Below are 27,617 nucleotides of genomic sequence, written 5' to 3' on the forward strand. Positions count from 1 at the left end.
TAATACATTTCAGTGATCTCCTTAACTCACTTAAGTGGACATAATTATGAGCAGGAGACTTACCCGAATCCGCTGCAGTCATATCTTGTTCTAACTTCAATTTCTGCTGGCTGATTTTGAGCATGGATTCTTCAATAGTCCCTTTACTGATCAGCTTTATGACTTTTACTTCTCTAAAAAACATAAGATAGTATAAATACATTGTAATAGTTTCTCTGGATTAGTGCAAATGGGAAGGACTCATGCCTTTGCTCAGGTGGCAGTGGTTTAAAAACAAGGAGGTTAAAGGGCAATACTAGAACTTCTAGTTTTTCTTTTTGGACCAACTGTGCTCCGTACTTCCAGAGAACTTCTTCCCTCCTACACTCAGCCACCAGAAGGGTCTATGTGGTCACAAAAACCTGTGCTAATAGAAACAACTGAACTTTTCCTTGTCCCATACTACTGTTAAAGTATCTGTTACTGAACACATTCTATTGCCCACAACAACTTATCCTTTAGTGAGGATTCTAAAGCAGATGATTGATTCACTTTACAGGACAGTGTAGCATTTTAGAGCTTCGATATCTTTGGAAGATGACAGTTTTGCCAACCACTTCCAAAGACTTCAGATCTGCATTCAAATACACCAGTTTCTAGCACCACAAATTTAAGTTATAGAGAATTTGATAAAGGAGTAGGATGTAGGTAAGGTTCATTCTGTCTGCACCGCTTAATTGTAAGAGTACTTAAGCAGTAATTGTCTTAACTGTAAGAAAACTATGCTCCCATGCAATCCAGAGCTGGTTTATGTAAGTCTCTGCTTGAAATGGAATTTTAAAATCAAAATATTGTCCTCCTTTGAGAGCTTGCCTCCAAGAAAAACAAACATTATAATTAAGAAGTCTTACCTTGTCTGACCTACTCTATGGCATCGATCTTCTGCTTGCTTATCATTGTATGGGTTGCAATCAATGTCATGAAGAATAACAACATTTGCTGAAGTCAGATTGATTCCCAAGCCACCAGCTTTGGTTGACAGGAGGAACACAAATATTCCCATATCTGTATTGAACTGATCTATCAGATGTATCCTACAGAACACAAGAACATTTGTATCAGGCCTTAGAAAAAAACAACACACTCATTCTTAAGTTGAAAGAGCAGAAGTTAAGTTGATGATCTCTTTAAAAGGAGGCCAGTGGTGTTGCAAAGCAACTCAGAAGTACATATGTTAGGCATAAAGGAAAAGGGTACCAACAATCCTCAGGCGTGACCAGAGAAACATACTTTGAGAGTGACAGCCTGATAGCAAAGAATGAAGTGAAGCTTGGACAAAAATTTTGGATTACCATCACGGAACACAATAAGCAAGCTGGTGGAAGAAGGTGGGGAGGACTGAAGCATGCAAAACAAATAGATCTGTGGGGGACAGGACAGGAAAAGAACTGAGGTTCATGACTAACTGCACATGACAGAGAAAGAAAGGCAGAGATTTTAGCTGCAAGTGGGAAGTAACATCACAGCAAAAAAAAAAGTTTTGTTTTGAAAGGAAAGAAAGAGCATCTCCAAAAAGTCACAGAATAGGGAAGAGTAGAAAACTATCACAGCTCAAATACAAGAAAACCACTGCAACCTTTTCAGCTGTTGAACAGGAGAACAAAGGAAAGGACAAAGGAAACAGTCTGTCCTAAAGAAACAAAGGGCTTACCTGTCTACTTTAATAAACTATACTTCAAAGGAATGTCTACAGGTGACCTTTTGTTACGTCATGCTGACACACAAGCAAATCAAAACATCTTTTACAGCTGAAGATGCAAGTTTTCCATTTGGATGTGCTACGATAGTAATCGGATCATCTAAACTCCCCTTTCAGCCTTACCCTAACGCAATCTGAAATTTAACATTAAACCCCGAACTAGAGTCAATTCCCAGCCACCACAGAATTCTATACATCAGAAAATCCAGGGTGTTATGTCACATCCTCCTACCACACATACATCCATTTCTTCACTCATCTTCAGTAAAACAACAACAAAAAAAAGTGACATACCTATCAGAAATCTGTGTTCTTCCATCCAACCTAATATACCTATGTTGCCAGTGTTTTAGGAGAACTTCCAAGATATCCAGCATCATGGTAAACTGGCTAAACAACACAACTCTGTCACCCTGGAAATGACAAAGCAAAACAAAAGCTTTAAAACACTTGAATTACAGATGATGAACAAGAAATGATGTATTATTTGCATTAAAAAAAAAGTGATTTTACTTACTTTCATTAAAGAAATGTTAAATTTATACCATTTTCCATAAGATACAGACCAGTGGCACCCTATTACATCGAACAGATGCACAGCACACACTTGTGCAAATTCAGGATACTCTGAAGTATTACGCTACATGCTTATTTGCAGAATTAGCCAGTTTGAATCTATGACTCACAGCAGTGACCTCTTTTGTTTACATTAAAACAACCACATATGCTGAGTCAGTGTAATACAGTCTTATTCAATTGCCAGAAGAAAGTCAGACTCAAATTTCACGGATGCGGAAATACTATCCATCGATACAGCAATTGTTGTGTTAACTCAGAATGAACCCTTGGAAAAATGGGAACTCTTATTTTGCTTCTGTAACTTTGTTGTTTATATAAATGCACAAGTAGGACTACACGTTACAAGTATTAAGTACTGTTCTGCAGTACTGCACACAAATTAAATCATTCTAATACTCCCCACAAAAACAACTGGCTTGCATATACAGCTACTTGTGAGCAGATGGTACAGTTATTTAGAGATGGCCATTAGATGGACAGGAAAAGACATTTCAGCCATTGGTAGTACAAACCTTCTCTTTAAGGTCAGACAGAATACGTTCCAGTGCTCTAAACTTTCCAGAATCCAAGATCTGATCCATGTCTAACTTGAAGTCACTGACATGAGAGTATTGCTTACAAAGCAAATGTAGTTCAAAATCTGTCATTACTGTCATATCTTCGAAGATAAGGTCAGGATTTGCATCACAATGTGTGGGTTCCTATTAGCAAAAAATGAAGGGAAATAATGCACAACCTTGCTAGGGAGACTAGAAAATACAAACACGATTACATCCAAAATTTCTGAAAGAACAAAACCAAAGTAGCACAACTAGACATGGACAAATGCTACAGCATGGCTCATGCAAGCAACAAAAGATGAAATCTAGAACCCCAGGTTTATAGTAGAGGATTGTTACTTTGCAATTTAGCTTTTAAAATAATTTGTACTACCAAAAACTAAGAAGTATATGCTCAACCTCCACAGTCATTACCTAGTTCCCATCAAGCCCTATGATCTTTTACCCCTGTATCAGATCTCTTCCCCTGAAGAGGCACTCCCTAAAAGGGAGATCCAATCCTTGGATAGATGGTAGAAGACATGGGAAGCCCAGCCCAAGATGTAGGGTGGGTAGAGGGATGTCATGCCTGGAAGAAAGAGGAAAAGAAAAGCCACATCTGGAGAGTACGATGGTACGAGCAGGAATAAAAGGGGACAAAAATCCTTCATAAACCAATAGGTGACTTCTCCCCTTCCCCCCAACCCTGACTGGCTTTATTTTTTAAAAAGCTGGAGATAGTCAAAGCCAGCTGCAACTTTCTTGAGTACCTGCTGCATGTCCAAATTCTCTTTTGTTTGTACTTTAGAAGGAGCAACAATTTTCCCCAAACTCCACAGGCATTAACCCCAGCCATATGACAAAAAAAAAAATTAATAGTTCAGTACTTATTACATTCCCTGTTTTACTTCCGTATAGCCTAGATTTCTTGCTACTCAACAAATACTAATATACTCAAGTGTCCTCCCAAAACCTTTCCATAAGTATTTTGGTTTTAAGTTTTGGGGTGGAGGGAAGAGGTATTAAGGGGGTGCTAATGAAGAGATGACTGCAGTCCCAGAACTGTTCTCTCCATTCTAACACCTGATATAAGAATCAGTGTTAAAACACAAAGAGCTTGATTAGAGCACTGGATAGACACAGAGAAATAAAAAAAGCAGCAACAATGAATTAAGATTTGCAAAAGACACACTTTTGACCAGACGACTGACAATAAAAGTCTATTTAAGCCCCATTAAAAGTTCTGAGAAATTAAGAACTGGGGCTGAATCTCATCACCTTACCTTGAGCATGAGTGTGGACATTGTTCTAAGCTTGTCAGTTGTGTAATACTGACGATGTAAGAGAGGATGATTAGCCATTTTTCTAAGTTGCATCATTACATTTCCCATATCAGAGTTTTTCTCTGTCAACAAAGAAATAACATATATTAGTAGCACAGGTATATAATGCATCTTTATTTCTCAGAATATTATAAGGAATATTCTTTATATTTAATATTTCACCTATTAACTGGACTTAGGAAAAAATCATAGAAGGAATATAGCCACTATGAGTATTAGACATCTCTACAAAGCAAAGATTTTTGTAGTCATGTTTAACAGCAACCTAGGCATGGAAAAGAAATCCAGCAAAGGCAAATGAGACACCATCACATACCGTTACTGTTAATAGTTTTCTTTAGCTTATTTAAGAGATCACAGTAGAGTTGCTCTTGTTTCTCAGACATGGCACATAATTCAATGAGATCTTTTTTGGGAGGTAGCTGTTTAAGGACCTGACAGGAAAAAAAAAAGCTGCAGGTAAAAACTGTATTGAATTACCGACTGCTATTTTACAAGCCTGCTTTTAAGCTATTGTACTCATTCTTCTCATGCCATCCTTTCATTGGCTGCAACTTTGCTAACTGAAACTAAGTCAACAGACTGGTTTACAAACTGAGCACTTGTTTTGGATTATACACCTCACACACAAATGCTACTCAAGTAACATGACGTGCACACCTCAAAAAACACACAAAATAACAAATGCAATACTTGGAAGCTACTCCACTGCTAATCACAGTAATTTATTTTTCAAGCTACTGACTACTAAGTGTGTAAGAATCACAGTAAGACATAGATACACTTTTCAGATTATTAAAGTTTTCCATTGTTTTACACATCCAATTATAAATAGAAGCAGATAGGTTTTGGATTTTAAAATGAAAACATCTCCCACTTGATGCCTGCTTAGTGCACCAAATAATCTTTCAGTGATCTTTCTTAACTAAAACTCCCAGCTGCAAACAATCAACAAATATTGAGCACCAAAATATAAAGCTGCAGCAGCAGCTCACATTCTTAATTCCAAACTCCTGGAAGATGAAGAGTAGCTCAAGTTTCCTGCTTTTCTTAGATAAAGATGTAAAACTAGCACTGACGAAATACGACATTGAATTATGTTAGTCTCAAAAATCATCAGGCTTTTTGATACTATAGAACGATTATTTTAAAAATAAAATGTTACCTCATCTTTTACTCTTCTTAGGATGAATGGTTTTATTATCTGCTTTGCGTGTGCAATCCTCTCCTTTTCATATATGCTTTGTTCTTCAGCACTCTTCTAAGGAAAATATTGCAAGAACTCAATTGCAGTGTGAAATTTTCAGCTATAACAATGCTCTCTGTCAATTTTAGAGATTTAGGAAAACCGAGCCAGAACAGACAGATCTAATATGACCTAGCATTCTGAGACATCCTGTTACGACATATTTTTTACTTGAAATGGTTTATTTCATTGTTTCACTTTCTTGATTTCGTAATCACGTTACCTGTTTCCATAAGGTATCAACAACACAGAAGTATGGCAAAAAAAATGTTAGCTTGGAGAAGAGAATATACAACACTTACTGTTTTTGAAGAGAACATCCTTCGGATTTCACTAGTGCTGCTACTGAACATATGTGGCATGACAAAATTCAAGAGAGACATCAATTCCAACAAATTATTCTGAACCGGAGTTCCTGTTAGCAGTAAGCGATTCTTCGCCTATTCATCCAAAGTGAAAAATAGTAACGAGAAACATTAGTCAAATGGATTAAAAAATAGTATTAGAAGGAGCAACACAGCTCATGGAGAACTGAGAAACTGAACTTAATTTAAATTGTAACTATGTAAATTTTAAATATACTTAAATCTCATGGAATAATTTCCTGGTGAAGTCAACAAGGTATTTTGGGGATCTGTGGAAAACTGACCTCTCAGATCAATTTAAGATTATTCAAGAAGCATAATCCAGATGTAAGAAAATCCCTGTATTTTTTTTTTGTTGTTGTTGCCCACATATCGTATCATTTTTAAGGTCATAGAGTATTTTAAGAACAAGTTTTGAATTGCAAGTACATGTCACAATTTAAAGTCTTAGAGATTAGCTTCTTAAAAATGCATTTAACAAAAATACTGAAAAATAAGTTGTAATAATTCAAGTGGTAAGTATGTTATTATTGAACCAATACTAAAGTGCTAAACCAGTCATTAGAAAAAGAGCTGTACTCAAATTTTCTCTTAAATGCTATTAACTTAAGGTGCAAGCTACAAGAAAAATTATTTTAAAGCTAGCTTTTCTTTTGTAGTCCTATCAGGATACATCCTTATATACTACAATGTTTTTTATATGAGTCATTTTTGTTTTCAGAATAGCAATTTTATAATCTTTACTGTAGCTTAAACTAGAAAATTGCTTAACACTGAAACTGAACCACTACCATAGTTGTAATGATGCTTCAAGAAATTAACTACATATTTTTGAAAACTCATTTCCCTGAAAGAGCTTATAATGCAGGATCTACTCCTGAAACTTCAGCATCACCTGCACATTAAATTTCTGGACCACGATGTGTCTATGACTTTTAAAATCAGTATTTCTTTTATTTCCCCACTGCCCATAATGACAGAACAGGAAAGAGTTGTCCCCCAACCCCCTCAACAAACAACTAAATCCCTTACGTTAATTGTCATAAGGTGCTGGTAGCGTACAGAGCTCATGTTCTTGAGCATATGACCTTCATCAAAAATTGCATAGTTAAGCTTCAACCTGCGAAACAGTCCTCGATCATCTGAGCTGCTAATTGCACAGTTATACCTGTCAGAAGAAATACATCATAAAAAAACACACATCAAATGCAAATTTAACATGAACATTCTGCTACCACAACTAAATTATATTCTATATACTATATATATATATATTCTATCTATCTATATATATATTCTATATACTAAATTATATTATATATAAATTATAATTATAATTTTAAGAGCTACAGAAAGAAACATACGGGGCCTTAAACTAAAGCTGCCTAGAAGTAATCAACCATATGAGTTTACCTCTGTCAAATAGACACTGATTACTTGATCACTCACTGCTTTTTGTAACACTTTCCAAAGACACATACAAATCTTTTACAAAAACACAGTACCTGCTACAGCATTAAACATCTTTTTATCATTACTTGAAGAGAAAACGAAATTCCTTTCCCATCTCACCAAATTCTAAACATTGCTTTTTAATTACTTGTTCTCTGAATTTCATATACAAAGCAAAGATAGGTCAACATGCTTTACACGCCCCTCATTACGTGACATTGAAAAGGATAACCCCCCATTGCCTTTGACTCTTGCCAAACACCACACAGGACGATTGAAGAAAACCTCATGCTCTTTAGTAAAATACAACTGGCAGATAACTAATTTTGTTATACCACTAGAGGTCAGTATATGCTAACTAAATTTGTTTTTTTTTTTTAAACTACTGTACTTACGTAGTTACAATGACATTGAAATCTACAACTTTATTATTAATGTCCGCCCGGAGATGTTTCCGGTCTTCCTGGGATCCTATAGAAGGACAAAACACGAGTACAACTACATTTAATTTAAATGCATGTAAAAATAAGATGGTATAAAAGAACACTATCAGCATTAAATATCTGTATTTAAACAGTTATTTACAAATAATGCTTCTATGAACAACTCATGTTTTCTGAGGCTGAACATGCAACCAACTGTATCATTGGATTAATTTCTAAATTGCACTCCTCACCATAGTAAAAAAGGACATTCAGTTCAGGACACCACAGATGAACTTCTCTTATCCAGTTATCTGTAAGACATCATTTAAAAAAAGACAAGTTTATTTATACTCATGTCTTACGTAATTCCAAATGCACCTCCGCATTAAAACAGAAGCCTGATCTTAATGCAAATCCCTTATATTTCTTAACATTTCAGAGAATTTTCTTTCTAAACATTGTTGAAATGGTAGCATTTAGGGAAATTAAGCAACCAACAACTGACAAAGCAGGAACCATTAGAGTCTTACTTCAAAAGGCTTCAGCAGTTTAATACAGCAATTCAAAAATAACAACTTCACATAAATAAACCTTTCTTATGCGACTTCCTACTGCTTAACTAGATTACACTTCAAACTCCTATTGAAATCATACATGCATGGTTCACAGCCACCACCCTACCAGGTCTAAAATAATAGAAGTATCTACTGCATTTCATTACCTCTTAGCCTCATTTCTCCCCCAGACATTATTTCCTCAAAAAGCAATCATTTCATTTATTAACCATTTTCATTTAGAAATGTTTCATGAGGAAATATGATGCCTCTGGGAATTGGGAAAGCTTCCTAACTCTATCCAGTTCCAGGTGTGCAGCCATCGAAGCAGCCACTGATAATGTTATCAGGCCAAAGGGAAACATGCTTTACAGTACACCGTGAGTGAGGGTTAGTCTCAAACAATCACAAACCACTGAGGAAGGGGATTTCTGGTAAATGCCACTTGGACCCAGGCTAGGGATGAAAAGACCCCTCGATGGAAAAATGTCAGAGAAACTATAGGCAGACCACTTCCCAGGCTTTACCTGCTTGACAGCATCAAATAATAATGGCTTGCCCAAGCTGCCACTGCAGTTTATAAGCCTCTACAACTCACTTCACAAAAGCACTCATTTACACCTTGGATTTTAAAAACGTGGGTTCTAGTAGGTTTTAAAAGCATATTGATAATGCCAATTTCGAAGTGATGTTGAACAACTTTTCTGATGTGTTAAAAAAAATATGCATTGGCCTCAAAAATTAAGAGCAGTATTTTCTTGCTACTTTCTTTTTCCTAGTCCTTCAATAAATCCAATTTAACTCCAAAGAACTAGCTTCTAAAACTCATCAGCTTTGCTGATGTATTTTTTTCCACTGTATTCTTTGTACTTTCAACTGATGTCATTAAACAACCAAAACATACAATTAAAACACACTATTAGCTTAACCATTTTAGGATTTTGATCTACTTCTAAAGATTCTATGCAAAAAGGAAAAAGGCATTGGATATTTTGAATGTAATGAAGCCTAAGCTCCACCTGAAGACTAGAAATTTCAGCCAATATTCAGTAAAACATTTAGCTAAACAAGATCAAATTGTAACATGCAGCTTTATTTGTTTTGTGAAGCAGACTTTACTTGGATTTATTTAATATGCTCTAATTAATTCAGTACAAGCATGCCTCTAGTACAGATTACATTCCATTTCAGATGATTTAAGGAGCTGAATATCACACCACAAGAAAACCGTCTTCCTTCATGAAAGTGTTATCTTCATTTGACAGCCCATCCACAATTACCCGCCCAAAAAAAAAAATAATAATTTTGAGGCTTGCAACTTACCTAATGTTGAAGCTGGCACGACTATCAAGTGGGGACCTCTATTGCCCTCTTGGTAGAGATAAGCCAGAAACGCAATAGCTTGAATTGTTTTTCCTAAGCCCTAGGAGAAAAAAAAATTTAAACAAAATTTATAGTCTCTAGAAAATAGTGTTTCATACTCCTAAGATGATTACACTGTAGTCAGTGTTAACTAAAGACTACAGATCTGCATAGAAAAAATATTAATCAGCATTATTTTCAGAAGACATTTCCTTCTCAAGTACAGCTCCAGTCAAACTCATTTATCTTTTCAGCTCAACATCTGAGCATCAGGTATTAACCTGCTTCATACATGAAGTTTTTCATTTTAGTTCATCCCTCAAACCTCCAAGAAACTGTGTTTCAGACAACAGCTCATTTGGAAACTAACCATTTCCATTTGAACCAATCATGCAAATGATAGTTCAGCTATTTCTGAAAGTGGAATTTAATAGGGAAATCATGTTTGTTTGCAATATCCTTACATTTCTACCAGTGCTCACTTTCCTGTCTTTTGAACCATGGATTTGAAATTTTATCTCCTCTACCAGAAAATAAGAATGAATTGGTGCTTACAGGTATGAAAAAATACAGAAGTTGAGAAACACTGCTTATGTCTTAGTAAAGCAAACCAATCTATTCACTCAGTTTATCACAACATGAAACACAGCCAGGATTAAAATCAGTTGACACTCAAAACCTCAAACAAAACTCTCTAATTTTGAAACTTACGAGGGGCATATTGACAATATATGGTCAAAATGCTGGGGAAGCAAGAAAGGCTTGTGCTGTTTGTGTCCCCCCCCCCCCGTACATTTAACTGTTTTGAAAGTGATGGAGAAATGTAGAAAATAGGGGCTCACTACAGCTAAGTGCTGGACAAGCAGAGTAAATGATATTTATTTGCACAGAGCTATGAAAATAAATGGTTCAAGGATGATCTTGTGGTACAAACTGGTTCCATTCCATCAGATGACATCATATGACTTGTAATTATCACTGTCCATGAATCTCAGGTTACCTTTTACTTTCAAATTGAGAATAAGAGCTCAGCAACTACTTGTATTGAAAAAAAAATGGGGAAACACTTGGAGAAACCGTGATTTGTATTAGCTAAAAATAAATGACAAATTCTTTCATTTTTTACAAGTCCTAAACAGATTATAAAAAAGTCACTTGCAATACTTTTAACAGTCCTTAAATAACCAGTTTCACACTTACCATTTCATCAGCCAAAATACCATTCAATCCATGTTTATGAAGAAGTGCTAACCAGTTCAAACCAATCTTCTGATATGGCTTCAGTTCCAAACTGTTAAAAAAAATCAGGTTTACCATGTTACCATCTTTTGTTTGTTTCTCCGCGGAACACAGTTTTATACTTATGTTCATTAGAGTATGGCAAATTTAATGCTGCCTGTATTTTACTCCAGTCCAGATCTCCTGATGCAGTGAAAAACCACAAATTATTTAATTCATCACCTGAATACCAAAGAGCATTTCTGAACTAAGACGTGCATCTGAATTCTCATAAAAGTTAAACAATCAAAATGAACACTACAATAAATTCCTTTCTTTTAAATTAGTGATTGACTAGCAGTTAAAAACCGTTACACAGCCAGTAATTTTTAAAATACAAAGCAATAGGTATTACTGCCAGTGTTGACATCAAACAGAAAACACAATCCACAAAACACTCAACCAAATCACCTACTGTAGCATTTTTTGCCAAAAAAGCCCGAAACAAAACAAACCCACCACTGATAAGCTCCCTTCACACAATTCCCTTTCCCTCTTCTCTTTTGACACACCAGAAAAATTATTTTGCTATTTACAACTAAACTTTACAAAGCCTAATTTAGGTTCTACTCTGGCCACTTCAACTCTACACTTCCTAACCTTTACAAAAAGGTGTCCCATCCCATTCCTCTGCCTGTCCCCCATTTCCATTCCTCCTAAACTCTCTATTACCAATTTATCTGTCTGAAAGAAACCCTTCCCTTCAGGGAATCCCCCTGCGTCCCTCCCACTGTATACTGAGTTCCAGATCATTTTGCATATCTACTTTCTGACTGAGGTCCCCAGTGCAGCTGATAACCTTTACAAGTTTGCCCAGATTATTTGTCATTTGACATCTGACACACAAGGTTTTCTGTTAGTGAAGCCGTTTTGTTTGTTCATTTGTCTGGAAGACAGTGACAACTTGCAATCTCATCACTTAAAATTCTACATTCATAAAAAAATGGAGCTATTACACTGTTATATTTTTTTTGTTATGTTCATAATCCTTATCATCTTTCCTAATGCACTTGAAAACATTTGTTGCATTCCCTCAAGCATTGCACACACATCCCTGGCTAGAACCCTGAGCAAACACAAAGCTGTTGAGCAAACACGACTCTGCTTTTAGAGGGGACAATTTTGAAAATCCTGATGTTCAAGCACAGCTTACTATCCAACACCCTTTCAAATATTTAACATACAACAACACCTCTTATTCAGAATGGAAGGCTGCTCTATATTCCATCCACATCCTCCATCTTCAGTAATCCTAGTTACTTGTTTTGTCAGTTTATTTGAAATGTCTTCACATTTATTCATGAGCTTGAGAACCACGTCCCTCTCCTTCAGCAGGATCTTGCAATTCCACACTATGTCTTCCGACAAGCCAGTAGTCTTAGTCATTTTTGTAAACTGCAAAACAAAAGAATAAAATACGGTGAACGCTGATAACAGATGGGGAAGTAGCAGATCAAACACTGGTTTACAACTCCCAGCACTGTGCCTATCATCTTTCAGTTCACAAAGCTTTATAAAATTGTGCTGCCAGCACTGGAGGACTCGTGTTTTGCTCCTTAGGCTTTCAGCAAGTTTTCCCCTAATCTTTCTTAAAATAGCAAGAACAAAAAGCACTTCAGCACTTCCTTGTTCTACTGGCATGCCCTGAAAAATGATTTGTGTAGCTGCTGCTCTTCCCTCTGTCCACCTGCAGCATACCAAGGATTAATACAGAACAGCTCTGGCTATCTTTGCTAGATATTAAAAATATAAGGTATGAGCATAACATAAGGATCAAAGCAAACCAAGATATGAGGAAGGCTATTAAGAAATTGATGCTGGCCTAAGAAGGGGTTGGCAACAGATCTGTTAATAAAACAAAAACAAACAAAAAAGCACCCCGAAACAACAACAACAACAACAACAAAAACAAACCCAGAAAACTGACAGTAGGGAGATAGTAGTAGATTTCTTAGCAGGGAAAATAACACATTTCATTATGCATCCAACCAGAGTCGAGCATTATTAAGTCCCAGTTTTAACTGTACCTCAAATAGAACATTCGAATCAGCCTTGGGCAGAGTGAAAAAACAAAAACAAAAACTTCAGGGCTAAGAAATTTCACAAAACTACCTTTTTTTTTTTTTTAAGTCACCAAGTGCTGGCACGTTCAGAAGACCAACCAAGACTAGATTCATCTTTCAGTTCTTCACTTTTTTTGTGTGTACTCGTTTTAGGACAGAGTTAGCTTCTTCACAGCAGCTTGTATGGTTATGTATTTTGGATTTGTGACCAAAACAGTGTTGATAACCCACCAATGTTTTAATTTTTGCTAAGCCATGCTTAGAGAGGATCGAGGCCTTTTCAGCTTCTCACACTGACACACCAGAGAGGAGCATGAGGATGGGCAAGAAGCTGGGAAGGGACACAGCCAGGACAGCTGACCCCAGATGAACAAAGCAGTATCCCACACCATATGACACCTGACACCCTGCTCGGCCATAAAGGCTCAGGTGAAAAGGAGGAGGGGGCAACATTTGTCGTTATGACTCTCATCTTCCCAAGTATCTGCTACACGTGATGGAGCCCTGCCTTCCTGGAAATGGCTGAACATCTGCCTGCCAACGGGAAGTAGCAAATTAATTCCCTGGTTTGCTTTGCTTGTGTGTGCTGCTTTTGCTTTATGTAGTAAACTCTCTCTATCCTGACCCATGAGTTTTCTCACTTTTGCCCTTCCAATTCTCTCTCTTCCTGCTGGGGGGAGTGTGCACGCATGTGGGGTCAGAGCTGCTTTCTGGGTCTCAGCTGCCTGCCAGGGTCAAATCACAACAGCATTAAAGAACTTTATCAGACTCAGATTCACTTAAACTTTTTTTTTTTCCTGCAATGAATACTACCTTCTTTGAAATCTTACACAAAACTACCTGGTCATTAGCACTTACTGGTACTTTTCAATGATAGCACCACCATTTTGACAAGATTTTAGCAACATTCGGTGTGCTTTCTTTAGCACATGTATGTTTCAAGTCGATATTATCCTTTTTTTTTTTTGAACCTTATTTGCCCTTCTGCAAAACAAATACATTTTCTAAATGCCAGAGGAAGCAAGCTGGCAGACGAGTCAAAATACTGGAATCTTGATTGAAATACAAACTAATACAAGGTCTGTCCTAACTCCTGAGCACACCTGGTTTACAAAGTTGAAGCACACCACTGCTTGAAATCAGAAGCATGCAGTTGATCCATGAGGACATTTCGCTTTCCATAACACTTTGATTCCTTAAATAAAAGGTAGGTATTTTCTCCTGTCTTGGCTGAGAACAGACCTTTAAGTGGTGTAACCGCTCTGCCACCATCCTCAACTACTCAGAAGAGTCTTCAAGAAACATGTAGATATAGAACATTGTAGCACAGTTTAGTGGTGGGACTTGTCAGATCTAGATTAAAGGTTGGACTAGATGATCTTAGAGGTTTTCTCCAACCTGAATCATTCTATGAAAACATGTTTTTCTCCCCCCAATGACTCCCTATCACAGTCCTTCATCAACAGATTTTAAGAATTGAAGAATACAAGTACCTTTGGACTTGCCATTCTTTGTTAAAACTGAAGTACAGGTTTTTCCTGTGTGTGAAACCACATCTGATTGAAATTCAGAAAAATCTGCATCTGTTAAAATTCAGCACAAGGCTTAACAGGAATATATCCTCCTATTATTCCTTTCTTAAAAGGAAGGGGATAACATAAAACAATTATTATGCATTAAGTGATCAATACGGCAGAGTAAAAGCCAGTTTCATTAAAATGAACAGTACAGGTAGGTCATGGTTTGACTCCAGAAAACTCCAGTGAGCAATGCCCTCTACTGATACAGTGTTCAGTCTTATTTCTTTTGTTTGTGGTTTCGTCTATTTAAAAAAAAAAGTTTACCAACAGTCATAGGTTAAACCAGGCTAAAGGCACATGTCAACGCTTGTGAAAAAGTTTAAGTAGACACCTCTTAATAAACAGTTGCAAAGAACATGATTTTTAATAGGCGATTAAAAAATTTCAACATTTGTTTTGATGCCTAAAGCCTTCGTTGGCATGAATCTAAATCCTGTAATCTATAAATGAAGGCATGGAAAATGAAGCCATCTGTTATTTAAAAAGTTCTATTATTTCACATCAGCATGTTAACATTCATATCCAAGTCACAACAAGAAAAATTTTAGCCACTGGTTTGCACACGGAAAAACACAGTGTTATGCTGTCACGCATAACATGAGTAGAGCTGTGGAGAGCCTTTGGGTGACTAGGGGCTCTCACCCCCTACCTTCCAAAGAGGTCCAAAACTTTGAGGCCATCACGGGCATGTGAACATGGAAGCTTCCACAGCACACTTGAGCAAACACCCGTGGTGATCCCGCGTGACAGCAGTGCCCAAGGGTGAACGACCACCAACCACACTGGCAGTCTGCTCAGTTTTAGTCTAGAACACTCGAAGGCAATTCAGGATTTCACGTCACTGCTTAAGGATAAAAGACAGCCTCAACCTTGATCAAACAAAACCCAGTTTCACTTCCAGCAGCATCCATTTCTAACCCAACGTTATTTGCTGCGTCCACTCTGTTTCTTCTAGCGCAAGACTTCTGGATTTTTTTTGCTAGTTTTATTTTTGTGGGAGCTTGTACATGTACAGCCAAACAGAATAACAAATGACAGCAGAGCTGAAGCTCCCCTCCCTGGGGATGTTTCTCTCTTACCTCATATACTATAGCAGCAAACAGAATATGATGGACAAGTCTATCTTTTATGGGATGGTGATGACTCAAATGAAGTGACAAACTAAAAACATGCTATGTCAAAATTTCCACATAATATTTAATGTCATCAGTATAACTTGCATGTATTCCTTAAAAATTTTCAGTTCTTTTAAAAACTACTGTCATCAGTTGAGGTCTTTCATTACCAGAAGAGATGGCTTGGTTTGCGACACAAACAATAAGACTGCGAATGAGAGTAATGAGAGGCAACACTAAAAAGGAAATTTATGCAGTTACTTATAAAACCTTAAAAATAAGAAACTAAAATAGCATTAAACTCCCTCCAGTATGTATGTCCACATTTACAAGAAGCAACGTGGAATTGCATCACACAAACACAACAGGGCAAGAAATAACAAACCCAGAAGGCTTAGATAGGCTCTTTCTGGCCTTTTTAGCCAGTCTTTGGTCTATCTTTTGTTTCACACACACCCTGAACACCTACAGGTATTTTGGTTATGTGATCACAGTTTATAACCCGTTTTCTGAGGATAACATTTCCAACATGAGCCAATTTGAACAGTTTGGAAAAAGAGTGCAGTTATAGAAATAATTCATCACCATCGAGTTTTTTAGATTAAGGGGGAGAAGGAAAGGCATCAGGTGTCCAGAAGTGCCTCCACTCAAAAAACAAAAGTGACACAGCAGTATGTCAGCGCTGGTGGGGTGGCACAAGGATCCTGAAGCAAACAGGAGAGCAATGTAGAAAGCTGACATAGAAATGACCTGAAAGGAGCGAACATATCTGTAACAGTTGTTGGTTTGCTAACACTGAGTTCAGTTTTCTTATCCTGAGGAGGACATGGATAGCACAAAGTACATACAGAACAGCCCTGAACACTGAGCAGTAAGAGGAAGACTTTGCTGAACATGGGTCCATTGCACAAAAGCTACCCAACACATTAAATCACATCAACACCTATAAAGATGAGCTAGCTTTCTTCCTCATCCTGTCCCACTGTCTGCTCTCAATCCTCATTGTAATTTCAGCATCTACAAACAGACCTGTCCCTCCCTTTTCTCCTAGTCCCCACAACCCTTCTTTTCTGCTGGCAGCCCTTTAGCTTGTCTACCCATGTCACCCATCTGCTCTCCTGGTGTTATAATCCCTAATTACTCATCACAGAAGATGCCCCTCAACTGCTCCTCAAGATCACCAATTTCAGCATCACGCCCTCTTTTATTTTAGCTCCATGCTTTGTCTGGTTCTACAACAGCAGATCACGCTTTTAAATTCCCACCTGTCAGAAAGCAACATGCTTTGACTCAGAAATACACTTTTTAGGAACAAGCATCCCAATATATGTAACCTCCTATTCTCGTTAAGCACACAGTGTATTCAAAGGGAGGTCACAAGTACTCACCCAGAGAACCATTGATTCTACAAATGAAGAAACAGATAGCTAAAGCCTCCAAGAAATATCCAAGCAATGTTCATGCAAGATAGTATTTGATAGGAAACTAGCTGGGAGTGTTACCTCTAACATGGAAAACTGCATAAACCTACGCTCCTTGAAGTTACAGTGGATCTACAGTATGTGCACTTATAAGTTGCCAAAGTAATTCATTCTTGTGAGTAAAGCCATTTTCAGCTCTCTTCATTTACTTTCGAGAACCTTGTTTATTCATTTTTTTCCCCTGTGCATTACAAGCGTCACTAGATCAAGTTAAACACCTGCCTTAAGTATTTTTACAGCAGATATTTAAATAATTCCAAGTATTCTCAGTAATTTCTTAAGTTTTTCTTAAGTTTGAAATTTGTTTAAATCCATCCAAAAAAAAGAGTCTTAGGGCAACTTAAAAGGTTTGTCTAGAAAAAGATTAGTGTTTTAATTTAAGTTTTCCTGGAATAAGTCATCCAATTTCTGAACAGGCTTTCCTATTAATGCCATTAATCTTCACCTCAGGCTGAAAGCCTTAAGATCTTCCCCAGTTCTCCTAAATAACAGTAACATCTAGTGCTTTACAAAGGTTTTACCAAAATAACTTCTAGTATCTTTACAGTAGATATCATTACAGTAGAAAATATACCTTAAAATTAAGTCAATTTCTTCAATGCTAAAACAACCAACTCTCTACATTATTCTACCACTCCATTAATTGGTAGGGAAAAATGCTGGGTCACTAAGCTACTGGATCTTTATAAACAATTAAATCACTCTGATATTAAACATCTGCTAAAGTTTCCTGCAAATTACTTCTACTCTGGGCAAGTATTCACAACACTAGACAAACATGTGGTTGCTGACAGCAGCAATCTTTACGAAAGAAGATATTTTGAATACGAACAGGCCCATACAGTTTTTCTGTTAAATATTTTACACAGAGAAAAGGGTAAGAGCCCTGTAGCAAATATTTCTGCAGAGAATTAAGCTCAGGCAAAACCCAACAAGTTTAGAAAGGAACTGCCATGTGACAGATGTTCTGTAAGAAGCCAAAGGCTTGAGGCAAAACGGATTTTTTGCAGTATATCTGTACCTCGTTTTTTTCTTTTTTTTTTTTTTTTTTTTTTAAGGATCTCTCTTACCTCCCCCGTTTGGGAGACAACTCTTACAAAGATCATTTTGTTTTCTTGAAAGTTTTTTTTTTTAGTAACTCTTGCTGTTTTGTGGTAAAACACACAATAACATTTATTATTTGTTTTTATGCATATTGAAGAAATCATATTCTTCTCTAAAGAAATACAAACAGATCTTGTATATATTAGTGGGGGTGGTTTCAGAACACAGACTGATTGAAAAAAAAAAAAAACATGTACCAGTTACTCTTTAAGAAGGCCTACACAGTTATTGACTTAAAATTCAAAGCACTAATAATTAAACCAAGACAGTCTGCCGTAACGCACTTCAAATTTCTTATTAGAACATTGCCCGTATTAGGTCTGACGTCCTGCAGTTAACTGAAATGCATGAAAGGTGAAGGCAACAAACAAACCATGGGAAACATTTGAAAGTAACATCCCAGTGACAGTAGATAATCTACTTACCAAGAGCTATTGCTTTCTCTTCTGTTGTGGATTGTGGTTTAGCCTTCTGATGCTTTACCTTTTGTTAATAAAAACACAGCAGCTTGCTCCATTAAAAAAATGGCTGCGCTGCTTAGCTAGCAAAACCATGCTAGAGACAAAGCTGAAGCAGATTAAAAAAAGAACAAAACACGGACAATGACTGTTCCTTGTCTAAAACTGAAAATATCCATGCTGGCATCTTCATCATGGAGCTACCCTTGAAGCTGCTGCTGCTGCTGGTAAAGTAGCTGCAGTAAAAGTTCTGCCACATTCTCGTCTTCTGCATGGGTTTTCAGCTAAAACAGCTTAGAACAGGCTAGCAAACACCTCCTTCCTAAATGAAAGCTCTAATTTCTTCTTCTGCAGTGAAATCAACCAAGTTTCTACGCTAAAAGGTGAGTGACAGTAATGTCAGCCAATCAGCTTGAGTTTTTCAGCAAAATCACCCCTTAATTCATTCAAAATTAGGTCATATGACACTGTTTGAAATGCTATTGGCTTACAATGAATGTAGTATTTTAGCCTAATCAGGCTAAGGCCACCCATCTATGCCTCTCTAGACCGAAGACACCTTGACTCTAGGCATGCTGGGGATATTAAAACAAGAATGCAGACTTACCAGAGCTTCCCAACTATTAAAGGGCCGGAGCGCTATTATCTTCTGAACCTTTTTCTGAGAACACTGGGGAATCAGTGTGAGTTCACTGGGGGAAGCATCTTGCAGGAAGCTAAGGATTTTAGCTTTGTAACCATCCTCCATCACTTCGTCACCACTGCTGTAGTCCTGGTCAAGGGAGCTACCACCTTCTTCAGAAGCTGACTCGTCCTCCGAGTCTTCCATCTGTCTTTTAGTGCTCCAAACACTTTTGCTTTTTTTCCTAAAGCCGTTATGCTCTCTCCCAGAAGATTTCCGCTTCAACTTCTGTTTATTCTCATCACCTCTGCTGTTTGCAGAGACTTTGGTCCAGTCAGAAACTTCACTTTTGGAAGGAAATTCCACGCCTACAGGTGTGGTATAGAGAAGGCAACAAGTCAACACATACTGGTTAAGGGCACATTAAAACCCACTGTTCTTCCAAAATAAAGTCACATATGTAATATTAAAATTGTGTTTTATATCAACACAGCGCCTCAACAGCAGGGGTTACCAAGAAGGGAAAAAAGAGCAGCAAATGCCATTTAAGTCTGTTTAAAACATGTAAACAGTATCAACTGGGAGTAGGCGAACAACACTAATTTGTATATTGCTCAAATAGCACAGCATTTTGAGCAACTATCCTAGAACACAGACGAGCAACACGATGTTGTACGTGTGAGCTGCAGAAGCTTTGAGGTAAGAGCAACCTCTGATAGCTTAAGAGTTGTGATAATACTACTAGGATGAGATACCAGTCCCACTCTATCCAACTGCTAAGAAATGAATTCTGTTTTCAGTACACAAAACAACTTTCACCCCCCACCGCTCCAAATTACGAATGCTTCTGTTTTATGGCATCTCGGTGAAGCATTAAAAGCAGGGTAACAAAGAAACTGGAAGAATCTAGGTATTTCACACCACAGTAACACCACTGCCTTGAAATAAGATGGAGATTATTTAACAGTATGTGGGCAACTCATTTTCAGGAAGGATTTCCCCCCCCCCTTGCATCTCACTTGCAATGCTTTTTTTTCCCCCAACCCCAGCTTCCTAGCGAGTGACTCCAATCCCAGTATCTATTGTTTCTCCTTCTGATTATCGAGAAGGTAAGGAACCAACCTTAGGCATACTGATAATTGGATTCCTTTCAAGTAGAGAGAACTAAGAATAGTATCCTATCCCCAAGAGCACTGGAAACAGCTGATCTAGCAAAACACACACATTTCTGACAGCTGTGTAACACTCTGAAAAGTCATCAACTCATTAAACAGTATTTAAGTTCTAATGCGCAGATTTACCTGGGGTCACAGTTTTTGAGTTCTTGTTCACTACCACAACAAATGTACTGATATTTATATATTGGTTGCATAGTTTAAGGCCTGTGTTTAGTATTTTCCTATACTAAAAAATATTTCAAAAAGATAAATAAGCTTATGTTGCACATCACCTATGCAGGTATTGGCAGTTACTGATTTACAAATTACTCAAGTTATAAAAAACAACTTATTTTTAAGGAAGTGGAAGGGAACAAGTGTCAGCTTTGACACATTTCAGAATATATTTTATGATATACTCATAAGTAATTACAACTCCTTATGTAAATCTATATTAGCAAGGCAAAGATAATTATCTCTTATAAAGAATGATAAATCATGATACTGAAAAGTAGAGAAAAATCCAGTTTCCTTCTTTTACCTCCATCCTCCCTTCCTCAACACTATTTTCAACTATCAGTTAAAGTTTCCAGATGTAGCGCTGTCAGGACTGTCATTGCTGGACATTAGAAAAGATTTATACTATAAGCCTGTTTGTTTTGTCTTGGCATAAAATGGATTATAAGTCTGTCTTTACCTTCACTGTCTTCTGCAAATACTCTCAGGGCTTCTTGTGCTTCATGAAACACCCAGTTATGTTCCTGAAGTACATCTCTCAGTTCCTAGTAAGCAATGAGAAATTTTGTTTTGTAGTTAAGATAAGCAGAAACTAGAATTCTCTATATATTAACACTGAGATATGAACACTTAATTTTAATCCCATAAGGCAAACACTCTTCCCCCACCCCCATAAGTCAGAGGATTCAAAAGAAAGGAAATCAGAAGTAGAAAATACTTCAGTTCATCTTTAGCACAGACCTGCACTCCACTTTTCAAAAGGGTTGAACACATCAACAAGCTTTGCTTCCAACAATTTAAAAGTACAGTATTAAAAGGCCCTAATCAGTTGCAGAGTATCTTCAGGTACCAAACTACTGCAACACACACACTATACCTCATCATCTGTGGGGGGAGAGAGGGCCAGAGGGAAGGGGATTTCCCCCATACATTTTATAAGAGGCCAGGCTTGCCATCAGGACCAAAACAGCAAGACAAAAAGTTCTGTATAGTCTTTGACTAATTCCAGCTGCTCTCAGTCAAGGGCAAATTTCATTCCAAGGGCAGGAGCAATGAAGGCCTTCCTACCCTTGAAACCTTCTGAGAGCACTGCTAGTATAAAGACTGTTTCATTTAGACTATTGACAGCTACCATTTTCTTAAGAAGTCGAAATCTGATTTGTTATCAGGAGACATAAGCTCACCTCCTTATCCAATCCAGGGAATGTATTTTGCAGCTTCTTTACAAGCATCTCTCTCTTCTCCCATCGTCTTTGGGATTCTGATCCATCCAGCTACGTTCAGAAAAATAAATCTGTTTTAGGCTTAATGTAAATTACAGAAAAATCAAACCTAATCAATATTGCTTACCTTAGAGTCACTTCAAATGACAAAAGTGCTCAAGACAAATCCAAATTGCAGAAGTGATTCCTCATACACAATCAATACTCAAAATAAGGCTAAAACTTTCAAGAGTGTAGAAAGTCTTCAGTCATGAAAGACTGGCATTCTTTATTTGATTAGCATATACAGTGCAAAGTTACATATCAAAACATAAATAATTTAAAGTTATCTAGTTTGTATTTCTTTAAAATAAAAATAATAGTTAGTAGTGATTCTGCATGATATTTCAGGCAGAAGGCAGTAGGGTTAACATTCAGGAGGTAAAGTAAGTTAAGTTAGATTAACAAGTGTGTAGCATTTAACCCGCCAGAGCCTATAAACACGTCAATTGGTATGTTTATATGAAGATTGATGTGTTTCAAAAAGAAACAAAAACACAACAGAACCAATGCTGTGTCAAAGCACCGTCAAGTCACATCAAAACTTGGCAAAAAGTTTTTGTCAACATGAGCTTCACAACAGCTACTCTAAGTCAGGAAAGAGGGAGGTTTCTTATGAACGACTGCCAAGACTTCTACATGCCACAAGCTGTTCTGTTATGTACTCAACACAAAAAATTAAACACGTTCCTTCTCAGAGCACTGAACGCAAAGCGGTTACACATCTACTTATCTACAGCAAAGACACTAACATTTTTATTTACCTAACTAAATGATGGTATTTGCTGAACGAACATAAACCAGATCACCCAGAAGTACTTCCAGGTAACAGAGGACATGGTTCCTTCCCTTAGTAAGCCTACAGCATCATTAGGAAAAGAGCTATGGCAAATACAAGAGCCAGTAACGGGATGAAGCATGCTCTAGCTTTTGGAGTCAGTTACCCCTGAGAGAAAATTTCTCAGCATGAGCTAAAAAACGTGCAAGTATTTCCATTACTAATCTCTAGTACAAATTTTAAAAATCCTCATTTCAGCTGATTTTTTTCCTCACTCCTCAGTCTTTTAACTGTAACAGAGCTGTTAAGCATAGAAATCAAACTGCTGCCTAAAACCAGCTCCAGTGAAGCTTGTTTGGTACACCAGCTGGGTAATAGTTCAGTATCTGTACACAAAGGTCAAAGTAATCATTCCATTTAACTTATCTGATTCATGCTTTCCAAGATTTCCCTACGCCATAGTTCTTTTCCAACCTAAATGATTCTATGATTCTATCACTACTATAGCAAAGGATAAGAGTAACAAAAGATGTTGAACTTCACCTATTTGAGGAAAAATAAGGAATGACCTGATGAGGCAAGTTGCCTCATAGCTGATAACTCCCGTTAACATTCACAGCAATTGAACTGTACCCAGTGCCTCACACACTGCTGCTACCTGTCATCAATTTCTACCCTGAGAGCAGTAACTAGATAATTAGGACACAAATCTATAAATATTAAAGAGCAAAACAGGTAACTTCATTTAGCATTGCCAAAAAGAATAAGGCAGAAAAACTCAGAGAGCAAGATTTGAATTTGATGGGATTTTCTGATCAAAAAAACACCGAGTTCATGGCACTACTGTCGCTGATCATGTCAGGCACTTCCACTTACTTCACAGCACTTAGACAGAAAAAACAATACTTACATGATTAGCTTTTGGCTTTTTTGCAGCTTCCTCATCACTGTTGTCACAATTTCTGGGGGAACCTTTTAGTTTCCTTTTACGAAAAGTAGCTTTAAAAAGAAAGCAAAAAAGAACTGGAAATTACTTTCATTAAGTTTACCTCAATACAGTAGGATGATTCAAACCAGAACTATAGTAACTACTTGTTAACTGCACAAGATGTTGAAATGTCTTCTGTAGTAGTTTCTTACTACAGTCCACAGGTACACAGAAACTCCAAGCAAATCCGCTGCTTGAAAATACATTTCTTTACCTTATTTACCTCCTCAAGTTTTATTTAGTACTCTGGCAACTAAGCAATTATGTCTCATAGGAAACAGCTTTATTTTTTTAAACTGCCCCATATTTTTACGTACGAGTAAAGTTGTATCTTTCTTTTAACAGCAGTAGTTTTCCAAATGAAAGCTAATTTTATTTAAGCTAAGTGCTTTTGGAAATTTGGTACTTAACCAAGGCTAAAACCAAGCTATGAGTTATGATACGCACTCCACTGCCAATCTGGAAGTGCTGGTGATTGATTTCTGGCTCAGGTGCACACTAGAGGTTACTATCAAACAGTTTTCAACATTAAATCAAAATGCTTGCAAGAGAACTATGCGTATTAAGTCAGAGATAACCAAATATCAGTGATACCTAAATTATTTATGAATAGTTTACATGAGCCAGAACTTTCTGAATATCTTTGGGCCCAGGTGATAATCAGAGATTACCATCTTAGCATTAAGACCTGCCCAGTCAGGTGCATTTTCACTGCCACGATGCATGGCTCATGAAGTTACATTACCACTACTTCTCCACATTAACTTCGCTTGAAGCAGCAACTCTTACTACATGAATACTCTTTTTACTATAGTTCAAACTATTTAAAGTTTCCCAATCTTTTTGGAAGCCTGCTGGCAGAGCTTTCATGTCTGTCACAAGCATCTGCAGCCAACCTCTCGTCCCAGACTGCCAAAGGACAGTCAGCAAACAAGCAGAGCTCAAGTGATCACACACAAAAAACATGCTTGCTTTCAAATCCAAAGGACGATATGGACAACCAAAATAGCTTTAATTGTGAAAAATTAAGTATTCACATCTTTGCACAGAAACACATTTGTGTATGAAAATACTTCCAAATACATTTTCCACTAGACTAATTCCCTCTGGTATCAAAAATGGAAGTGGCATATAGATAAAAAAAAAAACACTTCCCAAAGACAGAGTAGTAAAGCATCAGCAATAACTAGCTCTTCATTCAAGTTCCAGATATCTACCAGAAAAGACCGGTAAGATTTTTCAGAGCATATTCATTTTTACATATCAATATAAAACACACAGAAGCAGCACACCTCAAAGAATCCAGAGAATGTGTCGACAGAGGGGAAGCAGCTCTCCTTCAGCATTCAGAGAACAATGCGCTTGACTTTTCTGCCCAAGAATCTCATTAAACAATATGGGCAGGAACAAAAAAAACACACAACAAAAACATACTACTAGCTTAAGACTGAAAAATGTGTTTAGCTTTGATACCAAGGCTAAGGGTGGTCAGGCTGCTGTTGGGTAAAGCACTAGAAGAGTTAAGGAGTCATTACGCTTAAGATCAACTAGAACTGCATTCAGGATTGTTAATTCTGAACGTGAACAGGGACCCTGCAAATCTCTCTGCCACACAGGCTTCATGAGAGTATTTCCAAGATTACCGTCCTTTCTTTGAAGTCATGGGCTGAATGATCATTGGTCTTTGGAGGAAAACCAAAGAAATAAATAAAACCGGCCAAGAGCAATTTGAGTGACAATTAAGCTGCAGTGGAGAATCTGGATAACTACGATCTCAGGAACCTACCAATATAAAATTACTTATAAATCAGTCTGTGATCATCTAAAACTAAACATATCTACAACCGAAAAACAACTTTCTAAAGGCATTCACTTTGCAAGGTATACCTAATTTTTGCTTCCTGGGCCAAGGCAGCACTGTTGAGAGAATGAAGAAGCTGTACGATTGCTAGACAGGATTCATCCTTGGAGTGTAGGCAGGGTACATGGGACCCTCCAGAGAAAACCTTACTCCGTTTTTTTTTTTTTTTTTTTTTAATCAACAAGCAATGAGAAAAGCAACTCAAGGGTTTCAAATTTTAGAGGCACTTGTAATTATTTCCACTGTTATTTGCTGTTACCACTACAAAAAACAAAACACCTTATGACAGTGACTCCCTTACACTATTATGAAAGGGACAGTCATTTCTGTCTGTTCAAAAAGCAGTAACATCAGAGAATTTTACTTGAGGCATTAGCTCAGAAGAACCCACACTGATTTCATAGTTTTCAAGATGTACAGAAAGCAACAATGGAAACGAATCACGAGAAGCAGGTATTGCTGTAACTTCATGTCTTTCATTCATGCACACTTTTTTCCAGTATGTCACATCTGATCTTTGTACCTGTAAGTTATCTGTAATGATTCTAATTTTAGTTATAGAAACAACAATTTGAACTATACAAGTTTTGTCACTGTTAAGGAAAGGACTAAACTGAGAATGCTTTGTCAGGCCACTTTTTTTTTTTTTTTAGCCAAACTATGCTTCATAAAATTGTATCTTGTCCCTCACTTCTCACCCAGTCAACACCTCATAACAAGTAAAGCATATCAAAAATTGACATGGAGAAGCAGATGTTCAATGATGTTTCCACTTTTTAAAAAAATGTGTCCAAAATGAGATGATTTATACCATCAGGCATGCTCATTCTTAACTAAATATTTTATATAACAGATATGATTAAAGAGAATTCTGCTGCCAAGATTCTTCTGTGGGCTTCTATCGAAAGCATATGAAACAGCACTCTTAGATCAACACGAAAATGGCCAAATACCTAAAGGGTCTAAATACCAGAAATCAGTGTTTTAGTTCAGACATTGAATTGCACCAAAATTTAGAGATGTCTATTAGCGTGAAGTGTTTTAATATTAATCAAAACCCTTGAAAAGTAATCATCATCTTCCAGGAAGGGTTTTTCCAGGAGCAGCACTCAGAAGTAGCATGTCCCTTGAGAATGTGTTGGCTTCTTCCCGCCTATGTATAGAATCTGATCATGCACACAGTGATAACCTCAAAATACTCGACAGTCAGAAAGCATGGTCTGGTTAGATTAAAAGGTTAAAAATTCTGTGTTAGAGTTTTTTTTTAAAGCTTTTCATTAACTATTAAAAATCTTGTAAGTTGTAATGTTTTTCCTCTTCTGATTTTTGTATACAACAGGGAGAAATGAATTATCAAAAGATCATCATCTACGTTAGATATAGAATAAAACTATATTCTCCCTCAGCACGAGCTTCCTACAGATAGTTTCCAAATCCATGGAAATCCAAAATTAAAATTAATCTGGATGAAAAAACACATGAATCACTTAAATAAAATACTCAAGAGTGATTATAAACAGCTTTCTCCATCCTATCCAAACCATGAAGATCTTTCAAGAAAGTCACAGATAACTAAGCTGTAAACAGACTGAGACTGATAAAACAGCTTTTTAAGCCATAATATTCAAAACGATCTTTCACTCTTCTCCCCACCACAAACACATGATAAATCAATCAAAATGATTAACAGAATATAGAGGTTTAAACCCTGAACTTAGGTGATGTCAAGAGCAAAACCCAAGGGCTGAGAACGATGACCTTTTTTACATGCTTACCACTTCCTACACATTCCCACATTCTTTGTTTGATTCTTTGGTAACATCACGTAACATCATGAGACTGCAGGAATTCAGATGCAGAAAAAGAAAACCCTAAACAAGCTCTGGGGATGCAAAGCATGGTTTGGAGGATGTTTTGCTACAGAACCATGAGGAATTGTCTGCAGTAGTGTTTAAGCCTACCAGTTCTTACTCGGAATTACAAGTCTATAAGTCAACCTGAAGAGAAAATCATGACAGGGCTTGACACAA

The 27,617-nt window shown here is 37.1% G+C and overlaps 1 protein-coding gene across 1 annotated transcript in view; it reads right to left on the reverse strand.

The window, feature by feature from the left end:
- SMARCAD1 (SWI/SNF-related, matrix-associated actin-dependent regulator of chromatin, subfamily a, containing DEAD/H box 1) overlaps positions 1-27,617 on the reverse strand; it is a 49,621-nt gene that overhangs the window by 6,185 nt on the left and 15,819 nt on the right. Inside the window, exons 5-22 of the mRNA XM_040555281.1 lie at positions 23,649-23,737; positions 21,883-21,972; positions 21,159-21,243; positions 19,290-19,672; positions 12,074-12,276; positions 10,804-10,894; positions 9,565-9,664; positions 7,939-7,998; positions 7,658-7,733; positions 6,843-6,978; positions 5,748-5,885; positions 5,365-5,460; positions 4,516-4,633; positions 4,140-4,261; positions 2,830-3,018; positions 2,033-2,151; positions 891-1,073; positions 64-173 (exon numbers count right to left, since the gene is read on the reverse strand). Of these exons, the coding sequence (XP_040411215.1) occupies positions 64-173; positions 891-1,073; positions 2,033-2,151; positions 2,830-3,018; positions 4,140-4,261; positions 4,516-4,633; positions 5,365-5,460; positions 5,748-5,885; positions 6,843-6,978; positions 7,658-7,733; positions 7,939-7,998; positions 9,565-9,664; positions 10,804-10,894; positions 12,074-12,276; positions 19,290-19,672; positions 21,159-21,243; positions 21,883-21,972; positions 23,649-23,737 (2,388 nt within the window). The remainder of the gene's footprint in view (positions 1-63; positions 174-890; positions 1,074-2,032; positions 2,152-2,829; positions 3,019-4,139; positions 4,262-4,515; positions 4,634-5,364; positions 5,461-5,747; positions 5,886-6,842; positions 6,979-7,657; positions 7,734-7,938; positions 7,999-9,564; positions 9,665-10,803; positions 10,895-12,073; positions 12,277-19,289; positions 19,673-21,158; positions 21,244-21,882; positions 21,973-23,648; positions 23,738-27,617) is intronic.

This window comes from Cygnus olor, chromosome 4, assembly GCF_009769625.2.
Source record: "Cygnus olor isolate bCygOlo1 chromosome 4, bCygOlo1.pri.v2, whole genome shotgun sequence".
Taxonomy (NCBI): Eukaryota; Metazoa; Chordata; class Aves; order Anseriformes; family Anatidae; genus Cygnus; species Cygnus olor.